Source organism: Leptosomus discolor, chromosome 3, assembly GCF_034619465.1.
Source record: "Leptosomus discolor isolate bLepDis1 chromosome 3, bLepDis1.hap2, whole genome shotgun sequence".
Taxonomy (NCBI): domain Eukaryota; kingdom Metazoa; phylum Chordata; class Aves; order Leptosomiformes; family Leptosomidae; genus Leptosomus; species Leptosomus discolor.
The window spans coordinates 42,937,629-42,951,493 of NC_141393.1; the positions used below are offsets into that span (position 1 = coordinate 42,937,629).

At 41.3% G+C, this 13,865-nt stretch overlaps 1 protein-coding gene across 1 annotated transcript in view; it reads left to right on the top strand.

Moving 5' to 3' along the window:
• The window catches only part of LTK (leukocyte receptor tyrosine kinase), a 100,871-nt gene that overhangs the window by 47,463 nt on the left and 39,543 nt on the right, over positions 1–13,865 (top strand). The window contains 6 exon segments of the mRNA XM_086462890.1: positions 47–202; positions 846–1,068; positions 8,756–8,895; positions 10,311–10,445; positions 11,354–11,506; positions 12,590–12,690. Of these exon segments, the coding sequence (XP_086319016.1) occupies positions 47–202; positions 846–1,068; positions 8,756–8,895; positions 10,311–10,445; positions 11,354–11,506; positions 12,590–12,690 (908 nt within the window).

Here is a 13,865-nt window from a genome sequence, read left to right on the forward strand (position 1 = left end):
TTGAACTGGGGAAGGTTTCAGTGAAGTCTTTGGTTTCTCATAACAGAAATCTCATGTCTCATCGGCTCAAGCTGTTCATGGGTGACGTCTGCCGACAGTTTTGGAAAACCAGACTGGGTGTTATCTTCAGTTGGTGTCCTGGTGTCTCAGGAGAGGCAGCAGCGGCTTCTGGAAAACAGTTCCTCCCGTGGAGATGTTGAAGGTAGGCACAGTTACAGCTCCTCTTGAATGGACATCTGCTTTCTCCCAAGACTGGTGGCAGCTGGGGGAGGCAGCAACAGGAGCCAGCAGGCTGAGGCCTCAGGCACATGTCACTAAAAATATTGCCGTATGCTGGTTCTGGTACACAACTCATAACTGCGCTGTCAGCGCCCAAGAGTCACTAAAAGCCATATAATGTATATGTACTGCCCGAGTTGTGTATGTATGTACCTTGTGAACAGCCAATCCCTTTATAGACTTGTTTGGTATCTCCCCGTTTTAGGAAAGCTACTTTTGGTTGCAGAGACTGGATTTTTCTTAGGAAACTCAGTCCTTTACAAGCCAGGGCTGGCTCCCCAGGTCTGCTGTCTGACTTGCAAAGTCTTTGGCTTTTGTTTTATTGGATGTGTCTTCACTCTGCTTTGGTTTCTTCTCTTCTCACTCCTTCTATCACTTCTTTATTTATTTCCCTCATTTTCCCTCTTTTCTCTACTCTCTGTTATTTTTTGGGTTTTCTGCATAGTCCTCTCCTTTCTTGTCATCATTCCTTTCTTCAAACTCCTTATCCATTTTCCTCTTATTATCTCTCTTCCATCCACACTGTGTGTCTCTTTTTTTTTTTTTTTTTTTTTTTTTCCTCACAGGGGACATTTTCCTCCTGAACGCCAGTAGGCTCCCAGATAGATGTGAGTTCAGCCTGCATAGCCCCATCCTGCCTGGGAGCTTGGACTCTTGCTTGCTGGAACTGGCCATATGTTCACAGGATGCTATTCCTCTCCTCCAGAGGTTCACAGTTGAAATCAGATACGTGGAGACAAACAGAAATATAGTAATTTCTCTGAGAGTTGGCCATGAGGAGGACACCGGGTAAGACAATCAATTTGCAGCTGTTTAGACTTTGAATTGCAGGGTAGGGTGAAGTCCCTCCAGGCCACTGTTCATCAGTGTCTTCTCCCTGGAGATCACTGCTGCTGTTACAGCAGAAAACAAAGGTAGAATTGTCAGGGCTGAAGCATGCAGCTTCCTGACAACATGTCTGTAACAGACCCAGGGTTTGTGTGCCCCCTTTGCAAAGAACACACTTTGGACTCACTCTTCTTCCCTCACATTTGGAAGGGTCAAGAGTGGTTGATGCTCTCACGGACGCTAGGACTATAGCTGTAAAATGCACTCAGTCCAAAGACTGGCTTGGCAACATGACTGATATCTCTAAAGTATTCAAGGGGTCCTATCATTGTTACAAGGGTCACATTTATCATTTTGAGGTAGGGTTAGCTTTACCTGTTTTGTAATTTCTTCCTTCTGTCTGCTAAGTGCAGGAGCATCGCATCCTCTTTGGCTTCATTTATAGAGTTTACAGAGAGGGAAAAACAGAGGCTAGAGGTGAGAAGAGGTGAAGATGAAAAAAGAAAGTGCATCAACCCTGGATCTTGTCCTGTATTCTTTTCTCTTTGATCTTTCCAGTGTTTTGCTTTTTCATTCCTGTGTGTAGCAGAATGCAGTAAGTAGGAGAAATCAGCAAAAGGAATGAATCACAACAGGAAAAGAAGGAGAAAAGTCGACATGTCATCTGACTTGCCATTTTCCATGTGCTTGTTTTTCCTTTGCTGCAACCTGCCTTGTAAGAACCTGGGTCAGACACACAACAGAGCTTTTTACTTCCATCACCTGACTGACTCCCATGGAGAACTTAAGCAATAGATCCCAGTTCTTGTTTTCTTTGAATTCTTTGGCTCTCCCTAGGCTTCCATGGAGATCTGTAGCCAAGACTCCTGGTCAGCCAAAGATAGCAGAATTTGACTAAAAAAAAGGTACTTATTTTCTTTCAGATCCCTCTCTTTCTCTCCTGCTTTTAGCTGTTGCTCACTTCCTTCCTGGCTACTCCTTCCCCTTCTTCTTGCCAATTTCACAAGGAATCTCTTGCGTTTTCTGGGATCAGTTTCTAATGTCTTTTGTACCTATAACTGCTCTTGCTGCTTTGAGTATTTGACAAGCCTCTGCAACTGCAGCCACAGCTCCATTCCCTTATATAAACTCATAAAATACCCTTTTGATATACTTAGCTGGCTGGTCCAGGCTTTGGTCACTGCAGCATCTCTGAAATAGATCATAGGTGTTGTTTAACAGCTTATTTGAGCACTGCAAAACAATTCTACATGAAATCAAGATTATCATCTCTCTAAGAGTGATGGCATTTAGATTTAGTAGAAAGGAGTTAGCATTACTGAAAGCTGGCATAGACATTGGTATTACTTTTTCTTAGTGAGTGAAATAAAGCACTGTTAAGCTCAGAGGGTTTAGTGTTAAGGTTTTAAAGATGGAACATGACTTAGTCCTGTTTTAAATCAAGATAGAAAGGAGGGATAGAAAAGAAACAAAACAGAGTTAGGAACCATGTTAGGTCAAGTACCCTTCCTATTCCCCCTCATTACAGGGAAAGTCTTTAAAATCTCTGCACAAATCCAGAAAAATCTGAGCCTGCAGGCAGGACAAGATTTATTTCTAACACAGTAATTGAGCTGCTTCTTACTAGGCAGGTAGTCTGAAATGAACATTTTCTCCATGATTAAGATTTTAAAAACATTGTTTGTTAAGAAGAGAGTCCATCCTGAAGCATTCCTGCTTTCCAAGGGTTTTCCATAGGGAGTGGAAGTTCTACAAGCTTTTCTGGGTTAACCAAATACTGCTGCACAATTTAGAGCAGAACAAGGAGGACAATAAGCAAATGACCTTGAGACAGATGCCTATGTGTAGTACATAGTTTAACCATTGACAATTACTATCAAGGGATTGTCTTGAGATCAGAGTAGAATCTTAGACACAGAAAACAGGCTATGTGGCACTTTTTCAGATAATCAGGCACTCCAGGAAATCCTGCTTCAGTCCCTTTTGTCACCCCTCAATTCCAGGACCAAGCTATACTTCATCATAAATTCCAGCTGCACCAGATCCTTTCAGTGAACTGCCTTCTTTTGTAGACCTAGAAATCTTCTCTTGATGGTGTTTTCTCCTTCAGGGTCTATCAGCTACACAGTTCCCAAAAGCTTAGATACATGTCATGCATGAGAGAAATTGTTGTCATGTCCACCTCGCTGTCTACTACGATTTATCATTCAGTTGGTAGTATTGAAGATGCCACTCATTTTTTCACACATATACCTTTCAAGGGTTGAGGCTGGGCTGGCCACTAACAAATGACAGATGCTCTCTATTAACACCTCTCCCCTCCCAAAAGGGAAAAGGAGAGAGAACAAGGGAGAGAGACTTTATGGTTTGGAAAAGAAAACTAAAACAGCTTTAATGAAACAATAACAAGAAAAGAAAGGATAATAATAAGAATAAGGAAAATAATGAAATATATACAATATATATGAATATATAAAAATAGATACAAAACCAACACCAAACCCAACTCCCCCCACCCTGATGACGATACGTCACCACCACGCTGTGGGGCTGGCACTGGGGCAGTCCCAGGCTGGACTTGGCAGCAGACAGGGACGGGACGCAGGAGCTGGACTCAGGCACTGGATTCAGGAATGCACGGATTGGGATCAACGACAGAAGAACAGACAGAGTCAGGTTTGGGTCACCTGTGCGGTTTGCTCCTCCCTGTAGGTGCGACCTTTTTCATGCTTGCGACCCTTTTCACTCCCAGCACCCCAACACGGAGTACAAGGTTTAACAGTGACCTTGGTCGCTATAAGAACAAGTATAAGCAAGGGCCTCTCTGCATCCCATTCCTTGGTACGAACTATAAACATCAGGCCTTATTACTGCTAGGAGCAGTCGCTGTCTGGAAAAACAGGCTGCTGTTTCAGAAAGTACAGTTAGTTAGAGGAGACTTAACTGAAAAGTTAAAGCACTAAAACAGAATTAGTTCTGGTTTAGCCCAAACCAGGATAGTACCTTAGTGAAAGAACAAAGAAGCAGGTGGACCTTCAGATACCATGTCCTCTGAACACGTAGGGCAAAGTCACAGTATTTATTGTTATATACACCTATAGGGTGTGGGTATTCTAAGTTACTACCATTAGAGGGAGAACCACTGAAGGAGTGAGGTGTTTGAAATTCTATAGATTTACAAAAAATATATAAAATCATATTTCTCATTGTCTTAGTAGAGCTCAAACATCAAGAGCCTGTAGCTTTACTTGCAAGTCCAAGCGTTCTTCATCTGGCACTTGGCTTAGAAAACTGTCTTCACTTTCTCAGGGTTACAGTTACAGAGCTTGTTCAGGTCACATCTAATGATTTTTTTTACTATTTTGCTTATCCCACCTTTTCCCTCTTTACCACACAGACCCAGGTACAGTCAGAGCTGAAAATTCTTCCAAGTCCTGTGTGCTTTTGTTTTGAATGGTTTCACATGCTTGTGTTTGTTGTCGACCAAAACTGTTTCAGTAAGGAGCTAGTTTATTTCAACTCTAAGTACTCACACTTCAGTGAAAATAAAAAGTCATCACTCGGGCCAGAGATAATCGTTTTCCTTTCTGTGGTCTATAAGCTGAGTTGATTTTGTTCTGTTTTCTTTCTGAAATATAAGGCACTAGCCATGATAGTTTTGGTAGGTCAAAAATTTCACGGCCATGTGCACACATGGGTCTTCAGTTAGCGAACCTCATGAAACAATTAGGTTGCTTAGGTTTTTGTGTCTTCCCCCTTTTTTGGGGGGGTGGTGTGCTAAAATGCCCTACCAACTTCTGAGATACTTGTAGAAACTTATTTGGCACTTCTGTTCTACTAATGTGGTTGTTTTTATCCACAAAAGTTAACTTCTACTGTTGTACATGGAAACATTGCCTTATAGCTAATCTAAACGTATAGAAACATGTATGGTCATTTGGGTTTCATAAATTAGGTGTCTGTCTACATGAGCCTTTGAAAGGGAGTAGTCTGGTAAGCATCCTCAGAAAATGCCTGACACGTACTGACAACAACGAGCACAATAATTTTGATTAAAAAATGCAGCTAGAAAAGGAGAGACTGTCCAGCTGTTATATAAGACTATGATTTTTAAACACTGATCTGGGAGTATGATTTACTGCCCCTCATGCTTCTGTTGAAATTGCACCCAAAAATACGCTGGGTCAAATATGAACCCTCTAACTGCTTGGTGAAGACAAGAGGGGTGGGTATGTGTTCTGCTCTCTCATCTATTTCCTTTTAAGTCCAATGGCTAGAACTGGATATTTGTGAAGACTTAAAGGCAACAACTTCCTGTGTGTAGAAAAGTAATGTAAAGCTTCTAATTTGTGTGTTCACTGGTTTAGCCTAGAAGCATTTAGCATACAAACCTTTGTGCAATAACCCATGCATTGAGTCCCCCTAATTCAGAAAAGGTTTCAGCTTTCCTCTTCAGCTTTGCTGAATTTTTCACTCTTCATGAGGAAATTGTTGTTCTTAATACTAAAAGCTTTTCTTAAAGTTAACAATCAGTTACCTTTGTTGGATATGGAAAGGCATGGCATAAAAAGGATTGGTAAAGAGGAGGAGAAAAACTTCTGCTCAGCAGAGGAGATCTAGAGGCTAATGAAAATCCAAAATTGAAAATACAAATCAAAAGTTGAAATTGTAGGTTTGCAGGGTGAATTTTGAATTCTCTTGCCTTAAGCATCAGGTTGCTTGCAACTGCAAACTTTCTATCCATGCAAATTTCTCAAAATTATGTCAGACTGATAGCTCTTCCATACATACATATAAATTTTAACATCTCTGTTTAGAAGAAGAGTAATATTACCTCGTCACTTGAGATCTGGTTTGACATAAAATCAATAGTAAAGGTATTGCCAAGCTTTGCTTATCTGGAAGCCTGCTGCAATGATCCATCTTCTGTTAGATCGACAATGGGCTTTGTTCCTGATTCCATTAAGAAAATTAAATTGGCTCTGACTAGCCCCTGTTTGGATAGTGGAACCAAGCAAAGAAAGTGTAATTATTTACAGCATTAGAAATCTTGCTGCTGTTGGGTCTTGGGGGCGAGGCTTTCTCTGAAGGGGAATACCTTGATGATGATGAGACTCCATACACAAATAATGCAAAGCTACTTGTCATTTTTGCGGTCTCTGGATGCTTGCCAGCTTTTGCTGTGGTATTATAAACGGAGTTGAATTTCAGTACTAGAGATACTTCAGTGCAGAACTAGAATGTTTCATAGGACCTTAGGGCACTGACTCAGAAAAGCTTCTAGTTCATACAAGTGATGGTTTAAGATAGTGGCCTTGCTCTTCTACCAGATGCCGCAGTTCTCTCAGCAGAGAAGGCAGAATGGGCAGTGTGTCTTTCTCAGTTTTGACGTTTCAGATGGTTGGTTATTGACTTACATCATCACTGGTTTTCATTGATTTTGATATACCAGGCTATAAGCTGCAAGTTCCAAAGTGTCTGGCTCATAAATCATGTAGGATTAAGGTGCAGCAGCTGAACTAGTCATTGTTTTCAGCTGTGGGGCAGTAATCTCTTCAGTTGCTACTACTAAATGTGATGCTGGTTGTGAATCAGAGGCTGTGTGCTACAGGTTCTGCACTCAGGAGTGTGGTAACACTGACGATACTGGGATCTCAGCTGCGAGGTGGGTTGTAACTTGGTGGAGTTACTAGAACTATGTCTCAGTGCTTGGAAGGTCTAGTATGCTTAATAGGTAAATTCGAAAGATTTAAAGACTGTTCTTACCTTCAGTGGCTCACTGAACAAATTTGATTAAGGCCCATTGATTTTTTTGGCCAACAGGATGCAACGGAGTGATGAACAATGTGTCATGTAGCAGAAGTGATTCAGTTCTGGGTCAGTTCTGAATGGTTGCAGATGTCGTGCCACAGTGTAGCAGTGGGGGATATATTTGTAAGTGTATTTATAAGGTATATTTATAAGTGCTGGACATTCCTGAAGCTGCATGGTAATACAACATGAAAGGATAGCAGTTGTTCTCCTTTGTTGAGTAGTAGAGATGGTGCAGTTGTGGACATTTCTGAAGCTGAATTAAATTATATTGACCTATTGAATATGATATGATGAGACAGAAAGCAGGAGGGTCTTGAGGGTCATCTTGATGAGATGAAAGGAGGCTCATCTTCATAGGAGAAGCTCAACTTCAGGTGAGTTTAGGGTATCTGTGGGTATTTATGTGTGTGTACAATGGTGGAAGTAGAAGGTTGGGTAGATGCCATAGAAAGGATAGTAAGAAACTCTTACCAGAAAAAGGTATATACTTGGTTTGTGGAGGGAAGAATGAGTTAGGTAACTAATCAGTGGCAAGCAAAAGCAGAGAGGGCAATAAATAATTAAAGTTTCTTTGTGTTTTTTTCCAAGTTGCAAATTAGGTGGTCTGTGATTTCTATACTGTGTCTGGTAGAGATGTATTTGTTGTCCGGGTGTTGCCTTCTAATGTGTTTCTGGTGCAGGATGAAGGCTAGATGATCAGTTCGTGGCAGCTGAAGGCATTTCTCAAATGTAACAGTAATAATAGGAGCAAAGCCTGAGCAACATGGCCTCCTGGCCATGTCACTGGTGCTGACTTAGAATCACTCATCCAGGGTGCCCCTGGCAACATCAGCAGCATGTAGGACATGGGTAAATTTATGTCTGTCTGGTACTTTTTTCAGAAAAGAACTTAGAGAGGACTCCTTTGTCACAATCCTTGCTACAACCCCTTTACAAAATAATAACATACGGTTTTGACTGTGTTTTATTATCTTGTTAACATGAGACAGAAGGACAGTTTTTTAAAAATAAAAATAAAATAAAAGTATTTTCAAGAACCCTGCTGGATTTTTGTAATGACGCCTGGATACCCTGACTTCCATCAGACCAATTTGAGTGAGGTACTTTGAAAATTCCCATTTGGTATCTCTCTCTGTCATTTAGTGTCTAACAACCATCTTTAAAATTAGAGTGCATAGGACCAGCTGTCTTCCTCTGAACTGCCACAAATGCTGCACAATTGAGAAACCTTTGCTGTCTAGGGGCTATGGCATTCGTTTTGTGATGAAATGTAAATTGCTGGAGCCATCTGCATTTTCTGGAACACCATTTCTTTTCTTCCCCTTGCTTTGTAGGTGCATGCTAGCTTGTTAAACTGGGAGATTAGATAGAGAACTCACAGAAAAAGTTTCTCAGACTTGACAGCCAAGAAACATTTAGGGCCAAACATTTACTTCCAGAACATACACTGTCAGTGTTAGCTTGAGGAGATCCAGGGACTTGTGCGGCTGCTTGGTTGATCTGTACTTGCAAGAGCAAACAGTACAAAACCTTATATGCGGAAGGCACATATGGGGGTGTGTGTCCAAAATTGGTGGTAATTTAAGCCCCATTTTAATTTAAGAATCACTGGGAATGGTTGGATCTTTTCATCATTAGCAATAAGATCTGCAAAGATAATTGAACATGAGGTTGTTAGGCTGAACATGTGTTTTATATTAACACCTGCTCATTATGTTGGAGTTTACATTCATGATATTACTTCTACTTGGCACAGTGCAGAATCTTTATGCTAGAGACTCCATGGATTCCAGTGTGCTCTGTGTATGTCTGATAGCTCTTTGTTGTCTTCTAGGATGAAATGGAAATACCTGATGGCCCAGATTGGCCGAATAGAAAGACCTTTTAAAATCACCTTGCTCTATACTAACTGTGGAGCACAAGAGGCTGGAGTACTGGCAGTGGGCTCCTTGCAACTCAGGAATTGCTTTCATGGTATGTTGCGAAACAGTCAGGTTTGGAATAGCCAAACGCACTCAGAAAAGAGCAGCACCCTCACCAAAACTGATAAGTGTGATCAGGGAGTCAGTCGGGGTTTAAACAAAAGCCAAGTCTCTTCTGGCATTTCTGGCAGTACTTGCCTGTCAAGAGCACGTTTTCATGTGTTTTATGTGTATGGACATGTGTGTACATGCTCCAAAGGCAGGGCTGAAGCTCAGAATTATACAACTGATTTAAGTGATCCTCTCTACTTTTCAGCTTTGCTTTGCTTGATCTTTGTATGAGAAAACAACAGGGCTTATGCTGCATCCAGCAACAGGGATGTAAAAAAGTCTTTGCTTAGATTATTTTAGCATTGAATATTTTTCTTTCTTAAATAATCAAGAACAAAAGACTACTCTGTGTCACCAAAGCCTTTTCCGTACTGGGGCTCTATTTTCCAAATCTGTAAAGAAAAGAAACACTTATCTGCACTCCATGGGGTCTGTTTGTTACTGCCAGGCTGAGAACTTCTGTCTAAAATGAAACTATTGGAATGTAATTATTTTCTCCAAAGTACTGAGTGCTCATCTCAGAAATCCTCAGTTTTACCTGGCACTTACAGTCCTGTTGTGAATGTCGTGCAAATGATCCTCAGTAGATGTGCAGAACCTTGCTAATGTCATTTAGGCTTCTTGGAAGTATAAGTCTGTCAGCATGGGCAGCCTGCAGGTTGCGGACATGATCATCTTCACTTCCTGCTTTTCGTGCATTAATATAATGCTATTGCTTCCATTTTGCAGACACTGTAGAGATAATGTTAAGTGTAACGTAAAAAACTTCAAATGTAAAAAGAGAATACTAGTTTCACAGAGCTGTTTCATAATATATCATGAGACTGGTTTTGATCATATTAGAGATTTAATTTTATTGCAGTCATTAATCTTTTAGCAAACATCATATTTTTATATAATACACAATGAGCTGACTTGCTGGGGAAGAAGCTGTCTTCACTGGGTGCCACAGAGCTGGCACAGAAATGTGTCAGCAGCACAAGTGTTAGTTAAGCCTGAGGTCTCAATTTGACATACGCACCATGGTAGGAAACCGCAAGGTCCTTTGTCAAAACAGAAAGAAAACACAAAAAAAAACCCCTGCAAAAGCGATTATCTAAAGATAGCACAAGACAGTACATGAGAGAGGAAGGAGCAATAAATTTGGTCTCCATGAAAGCTGAGGTGATCTGCAGAAATCTCATGCTAGGTAGAAACCTACATGGTAAAAAGCAGAGGTGAGTATCACTTATCACCCAAAGGATGCTTTCAGAGGTCCTACACATGGAGGCTGATACACATGAAGGCTGATACACATGAAATGTCCTGCACATTCTGGCAGTTTGTCTCTGGGCTTCTTTCTCGTTTTCCCTTTAGATAAAGAAAACCAAGATCTTTCCATGTACAACAAAGGCTCCACCTTGCCCTGCCTTCATGGAGGCTGTGTCAGCCACCTACAAATCTGTGAATTCGTCAGTGACTGCCCTGCCAAAGAACAAGGAGCGAGGTGTGGTATGTACATGGCACTTCATGGGATCCTTCATCCCATTAGAAGAAATAATTTAGAATTAAAAGTAAGTTAAATTTATTCTATCTCTAGATTAATTCGGTATTTTGCCTCCTAAATTAATTTAGCCCATTTACATTAATCTGATACCAAGATTCTCTTTGAAAATTCACCCTATATAGGATAAAATGGTTTTGGTTTTTTTTGGTTTTGTTCGGTTTTTTAAATATTGCAGTAAGGAGCTCAGTGACTTCCCTTTCAGAGTTGCTGATACTTCAGAGAAAGGCAAAATCTTATTTACATGTCTGCAGCTGGGTGAGAAATTCCTTCTGGACCCAAGGTCTGAACCTCCCTTCAGTGGAAGGTGCTGACCATCTTTCTTGTGCTGGCCACCAACACAGTCATAAATCTGTCCCTCCAAGATCCCAGTTCACAGTAGTTCTTGCACATCATTACAGAGAAATCCCCTGATTTGGTATATGTGGTGCTAAGAAACATCATTTAGCTTTGTAGCAAGTACAACGGCAGAGATCTAAAATAATTAGTTGATTTGCCTTCCCTTAAGTGGACACAGAAATCTTTGTGATGCCTGCAATTTCATATGCAGCATGGCCTTTACAAACATATGGCAGTGATTTACCATTCTTTAGATTGTGGGAGCTGCAGTTCTGTACTCTAGTATCTAAAGCAGGACAGAACTGCAAAGTCTCAAATATCTCCAGAAGCAAAGTGTGGGGTTTCTGATGGTGATTCTGGAAATAAGCATGAGATCTACTAATATTTTGACATTGAAAACTGTGTAGCACAGGTTGGATAGCTCAGCCACAACGAGTTTTGACTTTTGCTGTCGTTTGTGTTCTTCCATAATCAAGTTTCTTCTATTTTCCTGCTTTTTTTTTGTTCTGCATTGTAGACAGTCTTCCAGAGGGCTCACATTGCTCTTTTGAAGAGGGTCCGTGTGGCTGGACACTGAATGAAATTGCAGCATCTCCTTGGTCTATTCGGAGCTTTACTGAAATGATTCAAGATAACTCGTTTGTAGGGTCTGCTTTGCAAGCCACTGGTGGTAGGTTCCTCATAGCTCTCTCTCACTCTCTTTGTGTATGTGTGTGTGTGTCTGTATATATACGATAGCCTTGAACTCAGGTTTTTAAAATTGGTTTAAAAATTTCAGCATCAGTGCCAAATGAACTTTAGCATCAGTATTATCTGTAACAACTTTAAACGTAGCTCAAATTAACTTTTGAATATGATTTGCAACTTTATATGAAACAAGTTCTGCAACAAACTTTAACATGAAACTGCCAGAGTCTAGGATTCTCCTTCACCTTAAAAGATTACATAATGAATTCTTTTTCTCTGTATATGCTTCTTACCCACTTCTTCCTCTGGTGAGCTATGCGATTGCGGAGTACTTCAGCAGCAACATGACAGCTGCTGCATCAGAAGGTAAAAATTGCCCAACAGAGCTAGGCAGCTTGTAGAAACATATCTTTTGGAGACCCTTGCCAGACTGCCAGTGGGTTAGGAAGAGCATCACTTGTAAGCATATCCCAAGACCAAGTGATCATATACATTCTGTGCCATAGAATACCACCGTAAAAAAGGATTCAGGTAATTCCCAGAACGTTCAGCTTGATATATAAGAAGGAGGGTGGCCAGACCCTCACATGTTCAGGTAGAAAGTCAGAAGCCTTAGCATAGATGAGTCTTGCCTCACAGTTTCCTGTGAAAAGGAAGGGTGTCCATATGAGTGTCCTGTTTGTCTGTTGAGAGCTTATATAAACTGTCCCTGTGAACACAGACTACAAATAATGTCTTCCAGGCCAGTGTTTGTCTCAGCAAGAATCATTGATGCTAATGGTGTAAGAAATAGGGCTGATCAGGAGTTCACTGTAGAAGAAGATACTTGAGTGGTGTCTGAGGTTTATGCACTCATGTTCCAGGAAAGGGTTTGGGATGCCAACTTCTGTGCTGCTGAAACCTACCAGCATGCTTATTATATCCACACTAATAGATTTGCTCTCAAGTCATGCTTGTCGTCTTACTCACACTGTGCTTCAGCACAATGATGTTAAATTATCTCAAGAGCCTATAAAATAAAGCAGAACATCATCTTGTCTTTTCTGATTCACTTTTCTGTTCACAGGACACTTCCTCTACCTGCGAGCAGACAGTAATCAGACGAGCGGTATGGCCAAGGCTTACAGTACCATCTTGCCAGCCAGTATTGCCACTGAAAACTACCAGGTATATCACTCTCTCTTAGCACCTTTGTGGAGTCAATCATCAGGCTGTAGGCACTGTTTGCACAGTTAGCCTATTCTCCTCAGCCTCTGCACGCTCCATGGAACGCTGGAAAGCAGAAGAGCTGGTTATGCCGCCTAGCTGGCTGCTTGTTGAAAACTGGAAAGGAGACGTGAGGTGCATCCCCAGTAAGTGAAAGCAGGAGCCTCAAATCAGCTCCTCAGTAGGGAAAACTCCCCAGGCTAACCATATTGATTGTTCCTCTGAAGAGTTCCCGGCACCTGAATTGTGTGGGGTGGTCTTGTTTTGTGGGCAATGGAGCTGGCTGTCCGGGCTGTTGAGCCATTCAGTATACCTGCTGCGGAGACTTCTCTTCACAAATTCTGCAATATTTTTGTAGGAGTTAACAAACTTGACAATTTCACTGGGAACAGGCATGTGAAGTTGGTAGGCATTAGATTGTCTAGGAATAGATGAAGATAAACTTCTGTTCACATTCTTCAGGAATTTCAAAAAGTGAGGGCAACCTGGCATGGATAAAGTCACATAATCTGCCTTCAGCCCAGATGTCTACAAAGAATAAGGGGAGCTTGAGATTCTGGAATTAAAAATATTAAATAATATTTTACTCATAACGCTTAGGAAAATTAAGCTGCAAGCTTGAGCTGGAGTCCAGGCCTGCTAGGGGAAAGCTCTTATGCCTCATAATTAGAGTTGGCAAAAGAAACACAGTGCAGGTGTCAAAAATATAACTTCAGCATTTATTTTCATTTGTAAATCCAGGTCAAGTTTGTTGGGTAGTTCCAACAAAATAAAATGTGCTTGGAGCTAGGTTTACAAAACCAGAAGGAGGAAAAGCAGTAACTGTTGGTTATGGTGTGCAGGTCACAGGAGATCTGGACCGATTCTCTCCTCCACTGGCAAGGATTTGAACCTACACTTCAGGAGCAAGGAACTTCCTGTGGTTGCTCTTTGCAGCGCATACATATGTGCGCTCCCTTTCCTGCTGATGATCTCTGTAAAACTGAGAGCAGCTGGGTGCCTAAAGCAGTGGTGGAAATCGCAGTTCTCTCTTGCTCAGTAGCAAAGTGGTAGTGGTTCCTCCAAAGAAAGAGGAACAAGTCCTGCTTCAAAATATTCTTTGGCCTGGTGGTCAGGTTGCTCACCTGTCATATGGG